The following is an 18943-nucleotide window of genomic DNA, read 5'->3' as shown; positions in this document are numbered from 1 at the left end:
CCAAAGCCTAGGAGGGAGTCCCGGGGGTGATAAGAACCGGCGCCGCACTATGCCTCCTCAGAGCGCGCTCACAAGATGGCCGCCATCAACACACCAGTCTCCTGCTCCGGCGGGCTCCGCTGGCTCTCCTCCAGACCCCGCAGCACTCCCCACAGTAGCCACGCACCTTCCAGGACCCAGGGGGGCACAAATTATAAGCAGTCCACACTATGGGGGATTTGAGCGGCAGGATACTATCAGGATAGGAGCTCTCCCAGGGCACGTCTTCTCACTCCAGCTACATAGCCATGCCCCCCTTAGTTCTGCTCTTTGCTCATGGTAAACCCACTCTTCTCAGTGGGAAAGCTTTACAGCAGGATTCAGAAAAAGGAAATCAACTGAGCAGAACGGACTCTTGTTTCAGTCCTGCTCTGTCAGCCAAGGAGATTTTTTTTCTCACCCGTTTCAGTTGTGCTCGGCAGATGACTGGGGAGATCAGTTATGCATGTTCATGATGCTGCTGCTCCTCGGCCTTTTAGCCAAGACATCTTGATAGGTGCTTCTTCAGTCTGCAATCTGCACTGACATGCATGTGCCTAGGATGGGTTGTAGCTTGAAATAAAAGACATCGGCCATTTTAATCACAGTTTGAGAACCCCGTTTAAATTTTCATATTGAGGTGTGCACAGGATGTTTACTTACAAAATGATTTTATTTTTGAAATATGCAGAAACCAATGTCAGTGACCCACTACTTTATTACTAATTTAATAAAACATGGTTAAATGCAGGGAAAGAACAAGATGAAAACCGTGCTTTTCATGACTATGCCAAAAACAACAAGTTTAGATCAACTAATAAGAAACTGGTTTTAAAAAGGAAGCAGTGAGAAGAAAAAAAAAAAAACCAAAAGTTTGGATTGGTATAAAATAAACTGAATAATAGTCATCTTACTACTTTGATATTGATGAGCCATCACCAAGATAGGCAATCTATATCAGATCAGTGGGGGTGTGCTGCCATCAGCTTCGAATATATGTAAACAGTAGACGGAAAGTAACAGCTACGTAGGCCATTTTGGGGATGTTGCTGCATCTCAGCTCCTATTCAAGTGAACAAGAGATAAGCTGCCAATCTTGGAAACAACCACTAGTGTATAAACGGTGCAGTTTGGCGCAAGTTGTTGAAGGAGTTCATTGTGAAGGAGCAGTGTGTTGAACTGACACCATCACTGGGGACCTATCTTTAAGGTTTGTCATCAATACCAGATAAAGGTCATGCGACAACCTCTCAACGGGTCTTCTGCCAGCCTTATGACCTTCAATAATGATTTTTCGTCAAGGACGTGTGGTTATTGCAGTTGTGATTGCAGCAGTGTCCACAACAGCAAGTTTGAAGTCTGTGTAGAAAGGTTATAGCTGCAAACCAAGATTCAAAGACAAAACTGCAGTTAATTGGTAAGGTGAGTAAATACAAAGACAGCTTTTGGTTTAAAAAAAAAAAAAAAAAAAAAAAAAAAAAACAACTAAAGTTTTGAGGGACTGGACAATGCCTTTTAAAAGGCATTTTCCCATCTGGGACACATATATTTTGGTTTTAAGATCAAAGTTATTCACAGAATTATCTTGAGATAGATGTGGGTCCCAGTGGTGATCTAATAGATATTTATGCTATATCTTTTGGATATTACAAAAATATCCTGGATAGGAATAACTAAGGTGACAGGATAAAAACTGATAAAAAGGCGAGTAGAAGTCACAAACAGTGGTAGGAGAGCATTTTGCTGCTTTGAGAGCATCTTCGCTTCTGCAGAAAATACACTCCAATAGTTATCAATCACACAGCTGTTATATTACAAGTCATGAGCATGTTGTGCAACATCATCTGTTGTGTGCTTCCAAGAGCATTAGAAGATGTCCAGACAACCACATCAAAGGCTGTAAAAGCGTAAACTCCGATCCATTCCAGTAGATGCCAAAAACTTTGCATTTTGACCAAATGCCAGACCTGTTGTGAGCGCACTGTGATCTGCAGAGAAGAGAAAATGTAGAAAATAAGTTTACAAGGGAAGAGCTAGCCATTGATACTATTTGTTGAAAAAATAAGCGCCAGGGATACATTTGAACTATTTAACCAACATTTAACCAATTTTAAACCCTACAATAATTTCAGTCCACATGTTGCTTATGCTACTGTGATCATCCTGTGTTGCCTAAAACATGCTGGGATGTCATTAGTCAGCAATTGCAAAGAAAGCTTCCAGCAGCGGATCTTCATGATTTACAGGTGCTTCTCACTAGTGAGGAGCGAGTGTACTCGTTGCTCGGGTTTTCCTAAGCACGCTCGGGTGATCTCCAAGAATTTATGACTGCTCGGAGATTTAGTTTTTGTTGATTCAGCTGCTTGATTTAAAGCTATTAGCCAGTCTAAGTACATGTGGGGGTTGCCTGGTTGCTAGGGAATCTCCACATGTAATCAAGCTGTCTAGTAGTCGCAAATCATCTCGCTGCAGCAATCTCCGAACACTAAGGCTGGTTTCACATTTGCGTTTTTTGCCGCTGCGTTTTTGCGCAAAAAAACGCATGTGTTTTTTTCCTATACTTAACATTGAAAACGCATTGTTTTTTTTGCTTTTGGTTGCAGAAATGCAACATGTAGTAATTTCTAGCAGCGTTTTTTTTTGCCGCAAAAAAACGTATTGCTGTCTATGTAAACGCATGCGTTTTTAAGCACATGCGTTTTTAAACGCATGCGTTTTAATAGAAAAACACAAGAATACACACTGATAAGCCAACCCCCAACTCTAAGGGATCCTAACCCCAACGGTTAGGATCCCTAGGGTTTGGGTTAGGGTCCCTTAGGGTTAGGATCCCTTAGGGTTTGGATCCCTAGGGTTTGGGTTAGGATCCCTAGGGTTACTAGGGATCCTAACCCTAACCCTAGCTATTTCTATTTATAGTGGGTTTTCTTGATTTTGATGATTGGCAGCTGTCACACACTTATCATGCGTTTCAAAAACGCAAACGCTGGAAAAAACGCATGTAAACGCGTCAAAACGCTGTGGTTATTAAAACATGCAAAAACGCATGCGTCTAAAAAATGCAGCGTTTAAACGCGTTTTTTCACCAAATGCGTTTGCGTTTAAAACGCTGCGTTTTTAAACGCAAATGTGAAACCAGCCTAACAAATACTCAGAGACCACGTGCTCGGGAAAACCCGAGCAATGAGTACACTCGCTCATCACTACTTCTCACTAAATTAGAATATCATATAAAGTTAATTTATTTCAGTTCTTCAATACAAAAAGTGAAAATCATATAGAGTCATTACAAACAGAGTGATCTATTTCAAGTGTTTATTTCTGTTAATGTTGATTATTGCTTACAGCCAATGAAAACCCAAAAGTCATTATCTCAGTAAATTAGAATACTTTATAACACATTATATATTATAATCGTTTTTTCTACTGGCTAACAGGGTACCAAACCATTCTTTGTGTCAAGCCACTCATGACCAATAGACCATGCCAGAAGCATCTTACCTGGGCCAAAGAGAAAAAGAACTGGACTGTTGCTCAGTGGTCTAAGGTGTTGTTTTCAGATGAAAGTAAATTTTACATTTCATTTGGAAATCAAGGTCCCAGAGTCTGGAGGAAGAGTGGATATGCACACAATCCAAGCTGCTTGAGGTCTAGTGTGAAGTTTCCACACTCAGTGATGGTTTGCGGAGCCATGTCATCTGCTGGTATAGGTCCTCTGTTTTATCAAGTCAACGCAGCAGTCTATTAGGAAACTTTAAGAGCACTTCATGCTTCCCTCTGGAAATTTGATTCTCCAGGAGGACTTGGCACCTGTTCACACTGCCAAAAGTACCAGTACCTCGTTTAAAAACAACAGTATCACTGTGCTTGATTGGCCAGCAAACTCACCTGACCTTAACCCCATTGATAATCTATGAGCTGTTGTCAAAAGGAAGATGAGACATCAGATCCAACAATACAGACGAGCTGAAGGCTGCTATCAAAGCAACCTGGGCTTCCATAACATCTCAGCAGTGCCACAGGCTGATCGCCTCCATGCTACGCCGCACTGATGCAGTAATTGATGCAAAAGGAGCCCCGACCAAGTATTGAGTGGATTTACTGAACATACATTTCAGTAGGCCAACATCCTGGATTTTAAAATAATTTTTCAAGCTGGTGTTATAAAGTATTCAAATTTACTGAGATAATGACTTTTGGGTTTTCATCTGTCAAGTCAGCCGTCTTCCCTAAGACTAAGGGACCTTTTTAAATGCTTGGGAAGCCTTTGCAGGTGTTTTTTGTTAATTATTCTAATTTACTGAGATAATGACTTGGGTTTTCATTGGCTGTAAGCCATAATCATCAACATTAACAGAAACAACACTTGAAATAGATCACTCTGTTTGTAATGACTCAAATATATGAGTTTCACTATTTGTACTGAAGAACTGAAATTAACTTTTTAATGATATTCTAATTTAGTGAGATGGACTTGTATGTGCCCAAATGCATGCTGCTTGGCAGAACGTTAGATAGCAGTTAACCTCACTGACAGCAGCCAAGGTGTGCAAGTGCAGAGATTTCTGTGACGCTCATACACGATTGTGAATAAATCAAAATGTTTTTAAAATTACGATCCCATTTTTCATAATTTGAAAATTACTAACATGTATATCCATGCTGTGATTCCACAATGTCATGACTTTTGCTTCTTGGTGTTGTAATTTCAAAGTGGAGTGTATTGGACACTTATTTTTAGGGTGGAGGCGGCTAGTAAATTTTGATTGGCAGATGCTATTTTTATTTTTCCATTTATCTCACATTTAAATCCTTAAAAAATAAATCTGATTTACCATGTAACTGTAGCTAGTAAATTAATAGGTGAAATTGGTGTTCCTGGCTTCATATCAATGCAGACAAAATAGAGTAGCATTCTGTAGTGCTATAGCATGGAAATAAGAAATATGAACTGTATTACTGCTCTAGAAAATAGGAAAAAATGAGAATACTTAGCGCATAAATTGGCCAATTCATGTGCACTCGGCAGCCGCCATAAGGCGATTCTCATTGCTCAGACCTATTCTTTTTAGGACTCCTTATGTGTCGATAGCCTACATTTATATGGGAAGGTAGGATCCTGCTGTAATTTAAACCTCCTGAGGTTGAGGGGCGGAGAGCTCAGTCAGAGAGCCAATGTATACAAATATCAAACACTGACCGTTACTTCCAAACAGAACTCGGGTGTGTACAGGTGCTTACTAAGAGTAGTTATCTCCATACATAATTAACAAAATAAAGTGGCACTCTACAGAATGCAAACATGACATTTGAATTGCATTACTGCTCTAGAAAATTAGAAAAATTGAGAATACTTAGCGCATACATTTGCCAATTCATGTGTACCCAGCAGACTATTTAATTGGCCAAGTTATCCATCAAGTAGTTTCAATTGTTGTTTTATTTTCTAGAGCAGTAATGCAATTCATATTTCATGTTTCCATGCTATAGCACTACTTTGTTTTGTTAGTTATGTGTGGAGACTGCTACTCTTTGTACGCACCTGATTTCTGTTTGGAAGTGACGGTCAGTCTTGATATTTTTATGTATATCAGAGGTGCCTGGGATTCCTAAGACCAAGCAGTGCCAATCTCCTTACACCCAGCAATCACAGTCACTAGGTCTGGAGGAAGAAGTGCGGAGACCGCCTTCTATAATGTACATAGTGCTTCTACAATGATCAGGAAGGCAGAGAGGGTAATAAACACTCGTGCAGCTGCTATACGATGCAGGGACTTTTTAGAATGTCAGTGCAGAGTAGAATTCCGACCACGACAGACGTTTAACGTCTATTAGAGGTCCAGTAGTAGGTAAAGGATTTCCTAGATAAAACTTGTCTCACATTCTTGTATACATATAAAATGACAAACAGCCGTTACTCACCTGCCCTCTGCCACTGCTTTGTAGTTTACAGGCTGCAGCAGTGACATCACAACACCACCACATTCACTGCTTGCTTCAGGCAATCACAGAGCTTAGCAGCTTTGCTAGAGAAGACAACACAAGCCACAGAGCTCAGTGACTGGCTGCAGTGGTGATATGTGCGGTAATCATGACCTCTCCACTTCAGCCAGCTAAAGACTGAAGCGCATGAGGTTGGGAGTTTGAGTATTGTATGGTACTTCTATGTATGCAAACTTCAATGATCATTGTGGTTTGTCCTGATGAAAAGGTATGATTACCTGGAAACGAGTAGACAAATAAAACCGAATCTGGTCTACTGCATATTGGATCCTCAACAGCATGGGTTTTATATCCACTTTCATCTCAAAGTTTGCATACTATCCGTTTGGTAGATCTGCAGCAGCCATTTTGTAATCCAGAAAAGACCCTATTGCGCCTATTGTCATTCCAGTTTTTATCTACATTAGCATATTATATGTAAACATTTGCTGGGATAAAAGTTTATCCCTGAAAACCTCTTGAGCAGAACCCATTGAATACAGAATCGAAGATTTTAACAGAAGTTCTATTTCAGTGGGATGGGGAAAAATTTATCTTGCAATGATACGGGAATTGCTTACAGTAGTAATGGTCTCAAAAAAGGCACTGTCACGGGCAAGTCACGTCCTCCTGGGAGATGTGGGATCAGAAAGTGAGTCGCTGATCTTTCATTTAGCCGATGTGTGTTTCATATTAAATGGATTTGGTTTCCTTTGGTGCTGAAGAGGTTAACGACCCTTTCTATGGAGGTTACAAACTTACAACTCAATCTCACAGCTGTTCCTGACCTGGTTATTACCTCTCACTGTAAAATCTTATAACAGCTCCTCTTCCTTGCCAGTGAAAGCTTTGTTTCCTAGCTTTTTGGAAACACTGGGCTTAACTGGAGATCTTGTGTGCCGGTTTTGGGTGAACGCTTTCCTCATTGTACTATTCCCATTTGTAATAGCACGGTATATAAATTTACCAAGGGATATTTCCCATTTGGTTATTAAATTCCTATCCCTCCCTCTACCTTTGCAGAGTGTTTTTGCATGTTTGCAGCTTTCTGTTATCCCAGTCTGTCATACGTGTTAATACACTAGCACTTCTTTCCCAGGCCTCCTGGCAAGCATAGGGAATAACAGGCTTGTGGCCCGAACCTTTAGTTAGGGCCCCAGTTGTAGGGACCGTTCAGGGACCCTTTCCCTAATCACGTACAGTCACAGTGTGACCGGTACAAGCGGATATCCACAGCCTGTATTGTAACTCTGACCGGTCACACTGCATACAGAATGGAACTGTCTATCCAGAACATTCATTACAAGGATACATATACCAAGATAAAAAATCTTCAGCAGAGTAATCCTTGCAGCAGGTACACAACATGAGATTTTACCAAATCATATCTACACTTTGTGGAATAAAATCATGAGTGGAAGCAGATTTCTGCAGGGAGTAAGTGAGGGTGTGAAAGATCATTAGTCTGTGTTCACAACATGTCATACAGCTTCCATCAGTGGTACATCGGGATGGCTGCAGACATCGCTCCGCCTGAAGACTTCCCACAGTGGAATACAATTCCCGTACAGCCCCCTACACCTTTCAATATCAGAACATACCTACAAGGTCGACTCCGATATACAGAAATGGATTACAATAATATGTACCGGAATGGAGAAAAAGAGCTTTTAACCCCTTACTACTACTTATGCTACATAACATGACAGCTCGTTTAGCCAAAAGGCGTTGATATTTTGTGTGGGTTTTAAAATCAAACAAATTATCAGTTTGGATGTGCTCACTGACTTATGATATTGATCTGCCATGCTGTGGATGTCAGCTCTGTCCTCTGATGATAGGATTTTTTCTAAGCAACATGTGGAGTTGAGCCCTGATCTGATCTTATACTCAATTTTTTTAATGACATTCCTCAATACTATACTCAGATAACAGTTATTTATTTCCCTTATTTTGGAAGTAAAAAAAAAATTTAAGTGCAAAAACAAAAAAATAAGGTTATCTGGGTCTTTAAAAGGGTTAAAGCAAATGCACCCCCAAATCCCAGTGTCTTACAAGCCAGAGATTTCAGTGTGAATTTTAAAGTGATTTCAGCCTAGGCATTGCAAGATTGAGGATATGTCTCAAAGAATATGGTGCAGGCAAAAGAGGAAAAATTACACGATCTGCATATGATTTGTGCATGTGACACTAAAAGCCTACTGATGCAAATGAAGATAAAAATACTGACAAATGCATAAGGCTTACACTTCAGCAGGATGGGAAGAAAATATTTTTCCACCCGGAAGTCTAAAATTAATAGACGTTATCTATGGAGTTTAATCTGCACAAAAATAACATTCACAGTTAGTATTAAAAAGCCTCATTAGCACCATGAAACAGACCTGTGAAGTGTAAAACTTCAGCCCATTGTTTGCAGATATAAACCTGGACGTCGGTCCCGCCAATTGCAAGATATGTGCCACTCTGATCAAATACCAATGACCGCACCTGTTAAAAAGAAAAAAAAAATGGAAGAAAAAAAAGTAAACGTTTCTCTCAAGCAAAGGAGTCATAAAAACTGGATTTTGTAGATAAAGGGTCATAGAAACAAAGCTACTAACAGGGAAATGTATTCACAATATTACTTGGAAGCATTAACCCCTTCCTAACATATGCCCTAATTACAAGGTTGATGTCGAGTGCAAGGGTAAGAAGAAGTCGCAGGAACTGAGCCTAAACCATACCCAGTGGGTGCAAATACCTGCCTCTAAAAGCAGACCACTGCTGTAAAAGGAAAGGTCAAGTTCCCTGTCCCACATAAGCCCATTTTCATAATTCATAACTATAAAATTCAACGTTTAATGTGGTGTTATGTGTAAGCTGTGTGGAGTACATCAGATTATAAAAGGGTTTTGTGTTAACAGAGTACAAACAAATCTTGTGGTACAGTTTGTGGAAGTGTGATACTCTTTGAAGCAATCCTTAATACAAAGGCCAGGTTTCACAATGATAAATGGTGTCTTTTCGTATTCCCCTCTTGGCGAATACTCTGCAACTTTTCTGTGTTCCTCCCTTTCCTGCAGTTTGGGAAAGTGTTGCCCTGGTACAATACAGTCACCTTCAGTTTCAGAAGTACTGGGATGCTCACCTTCCAGGCTGCCAAATGTTAGGGCCTTGATAACCATCTCCTGAAACTGAAAGAAGGGCCCCGTATTGCCTGCACATCAAAACCGCACAAAAAGCATTGCACAGTACCTATACAATGTGCATGGTCAGCTTTTAGAGTCATACCTTTTCACATGACCCTGAATGATTTCAGGACCTGATTGAGAGATCTACACAGAGATCATGCAGCTGTCGCATCGGGGAGCCAGTAGTCAGCCACAGCCCGACTTACAAGGCAGAAGGGGATTATTAGAGCTCTGCCTTGCTGCATATGGAGCTAGGCAAGCTCTGTGTATAATAGTGTAGGTGGACATCGTTTCCTCTTCTGGACCCAGTAATCCAGTGTGAGGAAGCAGGAGCTGGTTTTTGTAGTTTGCTAGTCTTTTTACCGTGTGGGATAGCGTACTATTGTTGGCCGCTTCACGTTCTGTTTTTAAACTTTTCTGGTTCATGTAACTTTTATATTTTGCACTTTTATCCTTCTATATGTAACTTGCTTAACTGTTCACAATAACAGTAATTTTGACCAGGGGTGCCTAAACTTTGACATGCCACTGGATGTATTCTTCTTTGCAGGATCAAGCTTTTAGCTTGCGTTTGTGCACTGCACAGCGAACTGTGTTCACAGACCATGATTTCTGGAAGTATTCATGAGTCTATGCAGTGATATGGCTGACCAAACCATGCCTGTTTTTTTATGAAGAACTATGTGAGGGCCGTAGTTCACACGCATCTAATAATGACTGAGCCTTTTTCCATTATAGACTTCTCCAGAATCTCAATCTTTTGACGTTATGTACCGTAGATGGTGGGATATGCAAAGTCTTTGCAATTTTACGTTGAACATTTTTTTTTCTTTCATTGTGCCACAAATTCTTAGACGCAGTTGTTCACAGATTGGCAAACTGCTGACCATCTTTGCTTCTAAGAGACTCTGCCTCTCTATCGTTCTCTTTTACACATTCATGAGATTCGGCTGCAAATTAGAGGGATGGTCTGAAGGCAAAGTAAATTTCCTTCCACATCACTATCTATTTAGTGCCATAATCTAAACTATTTTCTAATATATTTGCATTAAAAATTCTCTACCGTTCCCTAACTGCACTAAAGTGGAGGTTAAATGGTTCAAAAGTTTTATAGTTCTGGTCATTCCAGACACAGATATCACTTATTTTTGTTTGGCAAAACAGTTTGACACTGAACGGCCTGATCGCTGGTCTAATACATTGCAATACTCATTTCAGAGAATACTAGACTGTCAGTGACAAACACCGTTAGACCCTGCTTATTGGAGGACATAACAGGCCACTATACCTGACAAGACCAAGATCATTGATTGACCTGCGGTTACCATGACAACTGGCGGCGCCCCAGGAGCTCCCTCCTCACAACCATCTAGATTTAGTGGATGCTGTGCATTGCAGCACGTAGAAGGTTAAATAACCAGGCTCAGTGCTGGCAGCAACCTTGTATGTTGCTGCAAGAGCTTTGTAGTCTGTAAGCAGAGTTTCCACAGTGATTGCTGTGGGCTCAGCTCCTGTGCCTGCTTGATCACCATGACATACTGGTGCATCTGTTTGCGTGAACACCTTCTCAAATTGGAAATTCCAATACATCCACTGTCAGCAAGGTGTTAAAGAGGACCTGTCATTTCAATTTACCAACCCAAATAATTTGGATAGTCCAACAAAATCAGCTTTGTTAAATGCCAAAACCTTAGTGAAGTACTCCTGCCATACCTTTGTATTTGGTTTCTGAACTTTTCCCGTGCCATTTGCAAATGGGTACAGAAGAGTCTTTGGTGAAAACTTGACTCCAATGTTTTTATTTTTCTTGCTCACAGAGAATGCCTGGCAATCATAGAAGAGGGACACTCCTCTGCTTTTAAGAGCAAGCCTCCCAAACCTTGCACCTGCTAACAACTAGCTAACTAGTTGGCTGTAACTAGTGCAAGCACATAAAAGTGCACGCTTACTTTGCTAGTATTTCCATTGCACTACTGGTGAGAAGTGATGTGGGAATGTGATGATGTAGGGTAGCATTCTACTAGCCTTGCAACTGCACAGGATCTGTAACTACGCTATGGTGCTCAGCCAAGCAGGGAAATTTACATACTGGGCAAGGAAGAAACAATGACAATGTACTGAGTATGTGGAGGGTTAGAAAAAAATAGAAAAAAAGATTCATGGGAGAAAAGTGAGGTGACCAGTTCACTTTAGGCATAGAATATGTATCTATGGATTGCACATGAATTCTTGTAAGTTTTCATACCTGGTATCCTTCTTCTAGCTGCAGTGTCTTAAAGTTCTTTAGCTTCCGTAAATCCCACAGTTTGACACTGGAATCATCAGCCGCAGTCGCCAAGTAATAACCATTTTCTGAAAATGCCACACATGATACAGGACCAGAATGTCCAGGAAAATTGGCCACATTTGATCGTTCCTGATAAACACCACAGACAGAACATTAATAAATTGTATTTATGCCTAAAAGGATACAAACAAAATGTGCACAATCTGAACTAAAAGTACTGTGCAGATACATTTCTCACACAAAATAATTGAACTACAAAACAAATATCGACTTGACACCCTGCACATTTAGATTTACTAACGCGGTTCCCAAAGAATGCAATAAAATGGCCCCGTTAGGCTATTCAAACTTTAACCCATCCTAGTCACATATCACAGGCTGTAGTATTAAGAAACAGCTCCTGAGGACTGTATCAACTGACAGAGGAGCTGTATTGTGAGCACACATACAGGAGAACTATTGGACAAATGTGTGATGAGAAAAAAAAAATAAACCTCCTAGGCTAACTGAGCACAGAAGTCTGAGGCTGGAGAAAAAAAAAATCCTTTGTGCTCGGTCAGCCAAGGTGATTTATTTCCACTCCTGTCACACACCTCTCCAGCAGCTTAGATATGGGTGCATATGATACAGTTCCTCTGACAGTTGAGACACAGCGGTCTCTATTTCTTCACAGTGCAGCCTGTTCTGACACATGAACGGGAAAGGGTGCTATTTGATGGGCTATTTTATTACTTTCTTGGAGAATCCCTTTAATTAGCTGCAGAGAATGAGAAAATGTTTAAAGGTGTTGTCCACTATTTTGTTACTAATGACCTATCCTTAGGACACCCAGCTCCTCCACAGATCAGCCAGAAGTAAACAGTGCTCAGATTAACAACTCCATATAATATTTAATAGCTACTGTTGCAAAGAACTGCAGCTCAGTTAGGTCCAGAAATATTTGGAGAGAGACAAGTTTTGGTATTTTAGCAAAACATATTGAAGATACAGTTATACAATAATCAATTATATTGATAACTCAAATTGCAGCAAACTCCGCTTCAATTGGAGGGTATTTGCAGACTAATGGGAGTAAGGATTTAGGAATTATAGTTCATTAAGGCTATATGCACACGATCAGGATTTTTCGCGTTTTTTGCAGGGTTTTTCGGCCGTTTCTGCAGGAAAAACGCTTACAAAAATGCATACATAAGCATCCCATAATTTTTAATGCATTCTGCAATTTTTTTTGCACATGATGCGTTTTTTTCCGTGAAAAAAATGCATTGCGATAAAAAAACGCAGCATGTTCATTAATTTTGCAGATTTTTTTCGTTTTTCCCTCTATTTAATGCACTGGGAAGCTCCGGAAAAAACACAAAAAACACGTACGTATTTCTTGCAGAAAATGTCCGGTTTTGTTCAGGAAATTTCTGCAAGAAATCCTGACGTGTGCACATAGCCTTAAAAGTAGCTGCTTCTTTTTTTTTAAAAAGGGACCAAATTAAATTGGACAGTTATTGCAAAAACTCTTTAAAGGGGCAGTTCACTACTAGGATATTCCTTTCTTGATCTGAATGCTTGGCACCGATAAAATAAAAACCCCTTATACTCCCCTCCCGCTGCCATTCCAGCGGTGTCAGCACTTATGCAGTTGTGCTGACATGTGAGCCCTGCGCCCAATCAGTGGTGGCATAACTCACAGGCTTCAGACAAATCAAACATCAAGAGGATCAGGGCTGTGGCTGCTTTCTTCCTCTTGATTCTTTTATGCAGTTAGTCATATTTGTGGACTTTACGGTGCGGTCTTCTGATGAAATAACATTTTTTTAGAGTGGGGTTGTCTGACACTTGAATATTTTTTTCATGCATTAATTATTTTAAAATATAAAACTGAGGTAGACTCCTCCAAAGGCACCCCTATAAATCTAGGAGGTATGCACTGACATTGGAAGCCATGTCTGCTCCATTCAGAATAACCAATCAGGTAACACACACACAGCTCAAAAAAAAAAAATAAAGGGAACAATAAAATCCCACATCCTAGATCTCATTGGATGAAATATTCCACTTACAAATCTTTATTCGTCACATAGTGGAATGCAAGCACAACACCAACTTGTGGATGTTGGGCCCTCATACCACCCTTATGGAGTCTTTTTCCTGACAGTTTGAGCAGACAAATGAATGCTAGTGGCCTGCTGGAAGTCATTTTTCAGGGCTCTGGTACTGCTCCTCCTTGCACAAAGAGGTAGTGGTCCTACTGCTGGGTTGTTGCCCTTCTACGGCCCCCTCCAAGCCTCGAGTTCTGGCCTGTCTCCTGGTACCGTATTTGCTCCCTGCTCTGGACACTGCTAACAGAAGCAGCTACCCTTCTTGCCAGAGCTCCCATTAATGTGCCATTCTGGATGAGTTGCACTACCTAAACAACTTCTGTGGGGTTGTAGACACCATCTCATGCTATTGAACCTCTAAGCCGGAGAGCAATGACTAAATACAAAAGTGACCAAAACAGCCAAAAAGGATGAGAACAGAGAAATTGTCTGTGGTCATCCCCTGCAGAACCATCTCTTTATAGGGGTTGTCCTGCTAATCATTTATACCTGTTGTCTGTTCCATTTTCACAACAGCAGAAGACATTTATTCACAGTGTTGCTTCACAACTGGACAGGTTGATTTCACAGAAGTGTGATTGATTTGTAGTTGCATCATTGTGTTGTTTAAGTGTTCCCTTTATTTTTTTGAGCAGAGTGTACAGCTACTTATTAGGTCATTAAGGAGGCCTGGATATCAAATCAATCAAATGGAACGTACAAAAGTGGACTTTGATTCCACCAACCAAATCTAGAAGGCACAGTTTCTATTGACCATGGCATCAAGTGAACTAAATATCTAGAATAACAGTCATCTCCAATTCCACCAGTTTGAAGTGGGATTTCAGCTGTATATTAATGTACACTGCAAATGTAGAAAATGGTTATAGTACCAGTCGCCTCCAAAAGCAATATTTATTTGCAAATCTAGTGGTATTCAGCAGGTAAAAAAAAAATAAAAATGTTAGGACGTTATATTGTAAGCACGCCTACAGGGAAAAAAAAAAAAAGTTATTTCCCTGCAACTGCGCACTTCCAGTCAATGAAGAGATGCAGGGAGTCACCATTCACTACACAACACACAGGATCACTTCCTCAGCTCCAAGACAGACAGGCTGCAACAAGCACTGCCAGTGCGGCACTGCAGGTGGTCACTCCATGAAGAGAGGGAGAGATCACAGCACACACACTATCAGCTCTCTTGCACCACTGCAATGTCTGGAAGCAAGCAGCTGCAGGGAGATCATAGCCCAATTCTCTCCCAATAGCCCCGCTTCCAAGCAAACCATACTAAATGATTGAAAAGCTATTCACCTGTGGAGTACCATTATATTTATTAGACAGATCGTGTTTCCTTTAAGAGGGAACCTGTCAGTCATGCTGTCCAAACCATGGGCGGCATGAAGCAGAGCCTGGCTGCACGTCTGCTATACCCTGAAACCCTGTGGTGTTTCCAGCTTCTCCAAACCCTGCTCTAGTTAACAGACAGGTCTCTCTCTGTACATAGGGACAGAGCGGTTATTCAAATGGACCCAAAGTGGCTAGCTGGTGGGATGCAGCAGACGAGTCAGCAAGGAGGTGTGCGTTTGTTAGAAGTGGTTCTTTTTCTGCTTTGCCATGTTCATCCCTAGTCCACCACTTGTTTGCACCCCCACATTTTTTCCTTTGAATTATTGGTAGTGTGCCAGTGACTTATTACCTTGGCAGACTAGTCAGCAAGGACATGTCCCCGATCAGCTGTTAATTCTGCAATGCTGGACTGGGCAGCGTGAATCTAATGACAGGTTCCCTTTAAATTTTTCATCTGAGATTAGGGTTTACAGGATGAGATCATTTTACATGCAGGAGGGATACTACAACTATTAATGGTGACATTACCTTCAAATCCCAGATCTTAATTTGGGAATCCATTGTCCCTGTACCAAAAATGAGTCCATCAGGATGAAACTGAGCACAGGTAAGAGCTGCAAGAAAAAAAACAAAAACAAACATCCGAGTTTAAAAAGGTTGTCCGGTGAAAGCAAAGTTTATCATCTATCGATAGGATTAGCGAACACATAATGAGGGTGATGGGGTCAGACAGTTGGGACCCTGACTAAATGGCACAATGGGGCACTCATCTCTCAGAATGGAGTGCACATGCCAAACGGCCATTACATATGGAGATGCCAAGCTCTGCTTTTTCCGTTCAGTGCGAGTACAAGAGCCGGATGCCGACTGACCAATAAGTTATCACCCATGGGCTGGAGAGGTGATAAAGGGTTATCTGGTGAAAACAAGTTAAGCAGAAGTTCACAAAACTATCTTATAAATCAAGTAGAAAGAATCATGTTACCACATCCTGAAGTTTCATCTGTCACTTTGGTCAGAACACGTCCTGCATGAATGTCAGAGAACGCCCAGTACTGAAAGAGGGAAGAAAGGGACAACAAAGGGATATCATTACTCCTTTACACGATAATGAACAAAACAGATTTCTGCAGCATTTTTAAAGAAAACCTTCCACTTTTTTTTTTTCTTCTAAACTAACACTCCAGCGTGTTTTTTTTTCCCCCACCGCTGGAGTCACGCTTTAAATGCAAGTCCCTGCCCCCCAGGTCACATTCTCACGCTCCAGAGTCTCCACCGTTTTTCGGCTCGTTCCAGTCCCAGTGTGCCATCTTGTGAGTGCAGCTTCTGACTGTCTGGAAATCAGAAGTTACGTCGAAAGCTCACAATACAAGTCTGAGAGCCAGAATTAGGCAAAGGAATCACAGACTCGTATTGAAAAGTGACCTCCGCGCAGCTCCACGAAACACTGGAGTAGCTGGCAGGTCACTTTTCTCCAGAGACAGACAGGTGCGACACAGGAATAAGATGAAGACGGCAGCAGGCAAGTATGAGATAAGGTAGGGGAATTACATTTAAAGCACCACTCCAGCAGCACAATAAAAAAACCAGAGTACCTTCTCTAATTACTGCAGCTCCACTAACAGTTTTATGAAATCCCCAGGTGGGAAGGTTTATGTAAAGGTTTGGTCCCGCTGTGAAGCACGGAGCACCTGCACTTTGTTTCAAAATGAAAGCGACCGATAGCACAGCACGACTGTTGAAATGGAGTGTCACAGAAGATAATAAAAACAACAACTGTTGCAGAAACAGTTAAACAGCAGCAATTAATGGAGGAACAGAGTTTAAAAAAAAAAATACAGTGAGAGGTCCTCTAAGAAATTGGTGGATTGTATGTGTGATCAAGGACTAAGAACTGCAGGGTTTGAAATGCGTATGTCCACTCTATTCTTCTCACATTGGGGGTTGTGATTTCTACGCTGAATGGATTACTAATTTTAAAGAATTTTTCAGTAAAATTAAAAAGATTTTATGGGACTGATTGAGCGATAATTTTTTCGTTACGTACTTAACTTAATGCATTGTGCTTTAATCCCTTCCTGATGCATGTCTGTCACACCTCAGGTGCAGGCTGAGCCAACGACAGGGCAACAGCCGCACCAGACCCAACAGGCGCCAGCCGCACCAGACCCAACAGGCGCCAGCCGCACCAGACCCAACAGGCGCCAGCCGCACCAGACCCAACAGGCGCCAGCCGCACCAGACCCAACAGGCGCCAGCCGCACCAGACCCAACAGGCGCCAGCCGCACCAGACCCAACAGGCGCCAGCCGCACCAGACCCAACAGGCGCCAGCCACACCAGACCCAACAGGCGCCAGCCACACCAGACCCAACAGGTGCCATCCACACCAGACCCAACAGGTGCCAGCCACACCAGACCCAACAGGCGCCAGCCACACCAGACCCAACAGGCACCAGCCACACCAGACCCAACAGGCACCAGCTTTTAAAGTGTAACTTCTGTTTCAGGAAAACTTGCAGCAGAATGTATACGCGGTTTTCAACTCCTCCCTTATCTCCCCACTTCATAGTAAAAAATGCAACACCGTTATCAAAAGGTCGATTTGAACACTAAAATCAAAAACTTTAGTTTGCTATTTAGAAAAGTAAATAAAGCTCATACACAGGTTTGTAGGCAGAAAAATAAAGTTACTGGTGTCTGAAGATAGTGACTTTATTTAACCACACATATGTAGTTCAACATATTTTACAATGTATATTGCTGTAACTGCATGGAACTGGAAAGTTATGTTGCTTGGTCATTACAACCACATAATCAACGCCATAAAAAACAAAACCTAAATACTTGCTGTAATCACTCCCTGGCGCATTGATTGGCAGCCCACTCAGCAACATGTGTGGACTGAGCATCCTGCCAAAGTGCCACGGTGTGATTACATTGCCCCAACAGGAAGAGTGGCTACAGGGGAGGACGGATAGAGCTTTATTTTCTTCATGTAGCCACCGATCCACTAATATAGTCTAAAATGATTTTAAAACACAAATTTACCTGCAGATTAACCCTATATTTGCAGAACAGTTGCATTTGACATGACAGGATCCCTTTACTTAACCCCTTCTTGACCCATGACGCCGCGTAGGCGTCATGAAAGTCGGTGCCAATCCGACCCATGACGCCTATGTGGCGTCATGGAAAGATCGCGTCCCTGCAGATCGGGTGAAAGGGTTAACTCCCATTTCACCCGATCTGCAGGGACAGGGGGAGTGGTAGTTTAGCCCAGGGGGGGTGGCTTCACCCCCTCGTGGCTACGATCGCTCTGATTGGCTGTTGAAAGTGAAACTGCCAATCAGAGCGATTTGTAATATTTCACCTATTATAACGGGTGAAATATTACAATCCAGCCATGGCCGATGCTGCAATATCATCGGCCATGGCTGGAAATACTAATGTGCCCCCACCCCACCCCACCGATCGCCCCCCCAGCCCCCCGATCTGGCCGGTACACTGCTCCGGCTCCCCTCCATCCAGTGCTCCGCTCCCCCCCGTGCTCTTGTCCGCTCCCCCCGTGCTCCAATCACCCCCCCTGCATTCCGATCCACCCCCCCCCCCGTGCTCCGTTCCACCCCCCCGTGCTCCGATTCCCCCCCCCCCCCTCCCGTGGTCCCCCCCCACCCCATCATACTTACCGATCCTGCCGGGGTCCCGTCCGTCTTCTCCCTGGGCGCCGCCATCTTCCAAAATGGCGGGTGCATGCGCAGTGCGCCCGCCGAATCTGCCAGGCGGCAGATTCGTTCCAAAGTGCATTTTGATCACTGAGATATAATCTATCTCAGTGATCAAAATAAAAATAATAATAAATGACCCCCCCCCCCCCCCCCCTTTGTCACCCCCATAGGTAGGGACAATAAAAAAAATAAAGAAATTTTTTTTTTTCCACTGTTAGAATAGGGTTAGGGCTAGGGTTATGGTTAGGGCTAGGGTTAGGGCTAGGGTATGTGCACACGTATTCTGGTCCTCTGCGGATTTTTCCGCTGCGGATTTGATAAATCCGCAGTGCTA

At 42.2% G+C, this 18943-nt stretch overlaps 1 protein-coding gene across 1 annotated transcript in view; it reads right to left on the bottom strand.

Moving 5' to 3' along the window:
• Positions 1 to 672: 672 nt before the first annotated feature.
• PRPF19 (pre-mRNA processing factor 19) overlaps positions 673 to 18943 on the bottom strand; it is a 100615-nt gene continuing 82344 nt past the window's right edge. Inside the window, exons 12-16 of the mRNA XM_069752986.1 lie at positions 15868 to 15937; positions 15411 to 15496; positions 11419 to 11589; positions 8385 to 8490; positions 673 to 2006 (exon numbers count right to left, since the gene is read on the bottom strand). Coding sequence (XP_069609087.1) covers positions 1909 to 2006; positions 8385 to 8490; positions 11419 to 11589; positions 15411 to 15496; positions 15868 to 15937 — 531 coding nt within the window. The 3' untranslated portion in view covers positions 673 to 1908. The remainder of the gene's footprint in view (positions 2007 to 8384; positions 8491 to 11418; positions 11590 to 15410; positions 15497 to 15867; positions 15938 to 18943) is intronic.

The sequence above is a fragment of the Ranitomeya imitator genome, chromosome 2 (genome assembly GCF_032444005.1).
Source record: "Ranitomeya imitator isolate aRanImi1 chromosome 2, aRanImi1.pri, whole genome shotgun sequence".
NCBI lineage: Eukaryota > Metazoa > Chordata > Amphibia > Anura > Dendrobatidae > Ranitomeya > Ranitomeya imitator.
The sequence above is the reverse complement of the archived record's forward strand: the minus strand, read 5'-3'. Positions and strand labels throughout refer to the sequence as shown.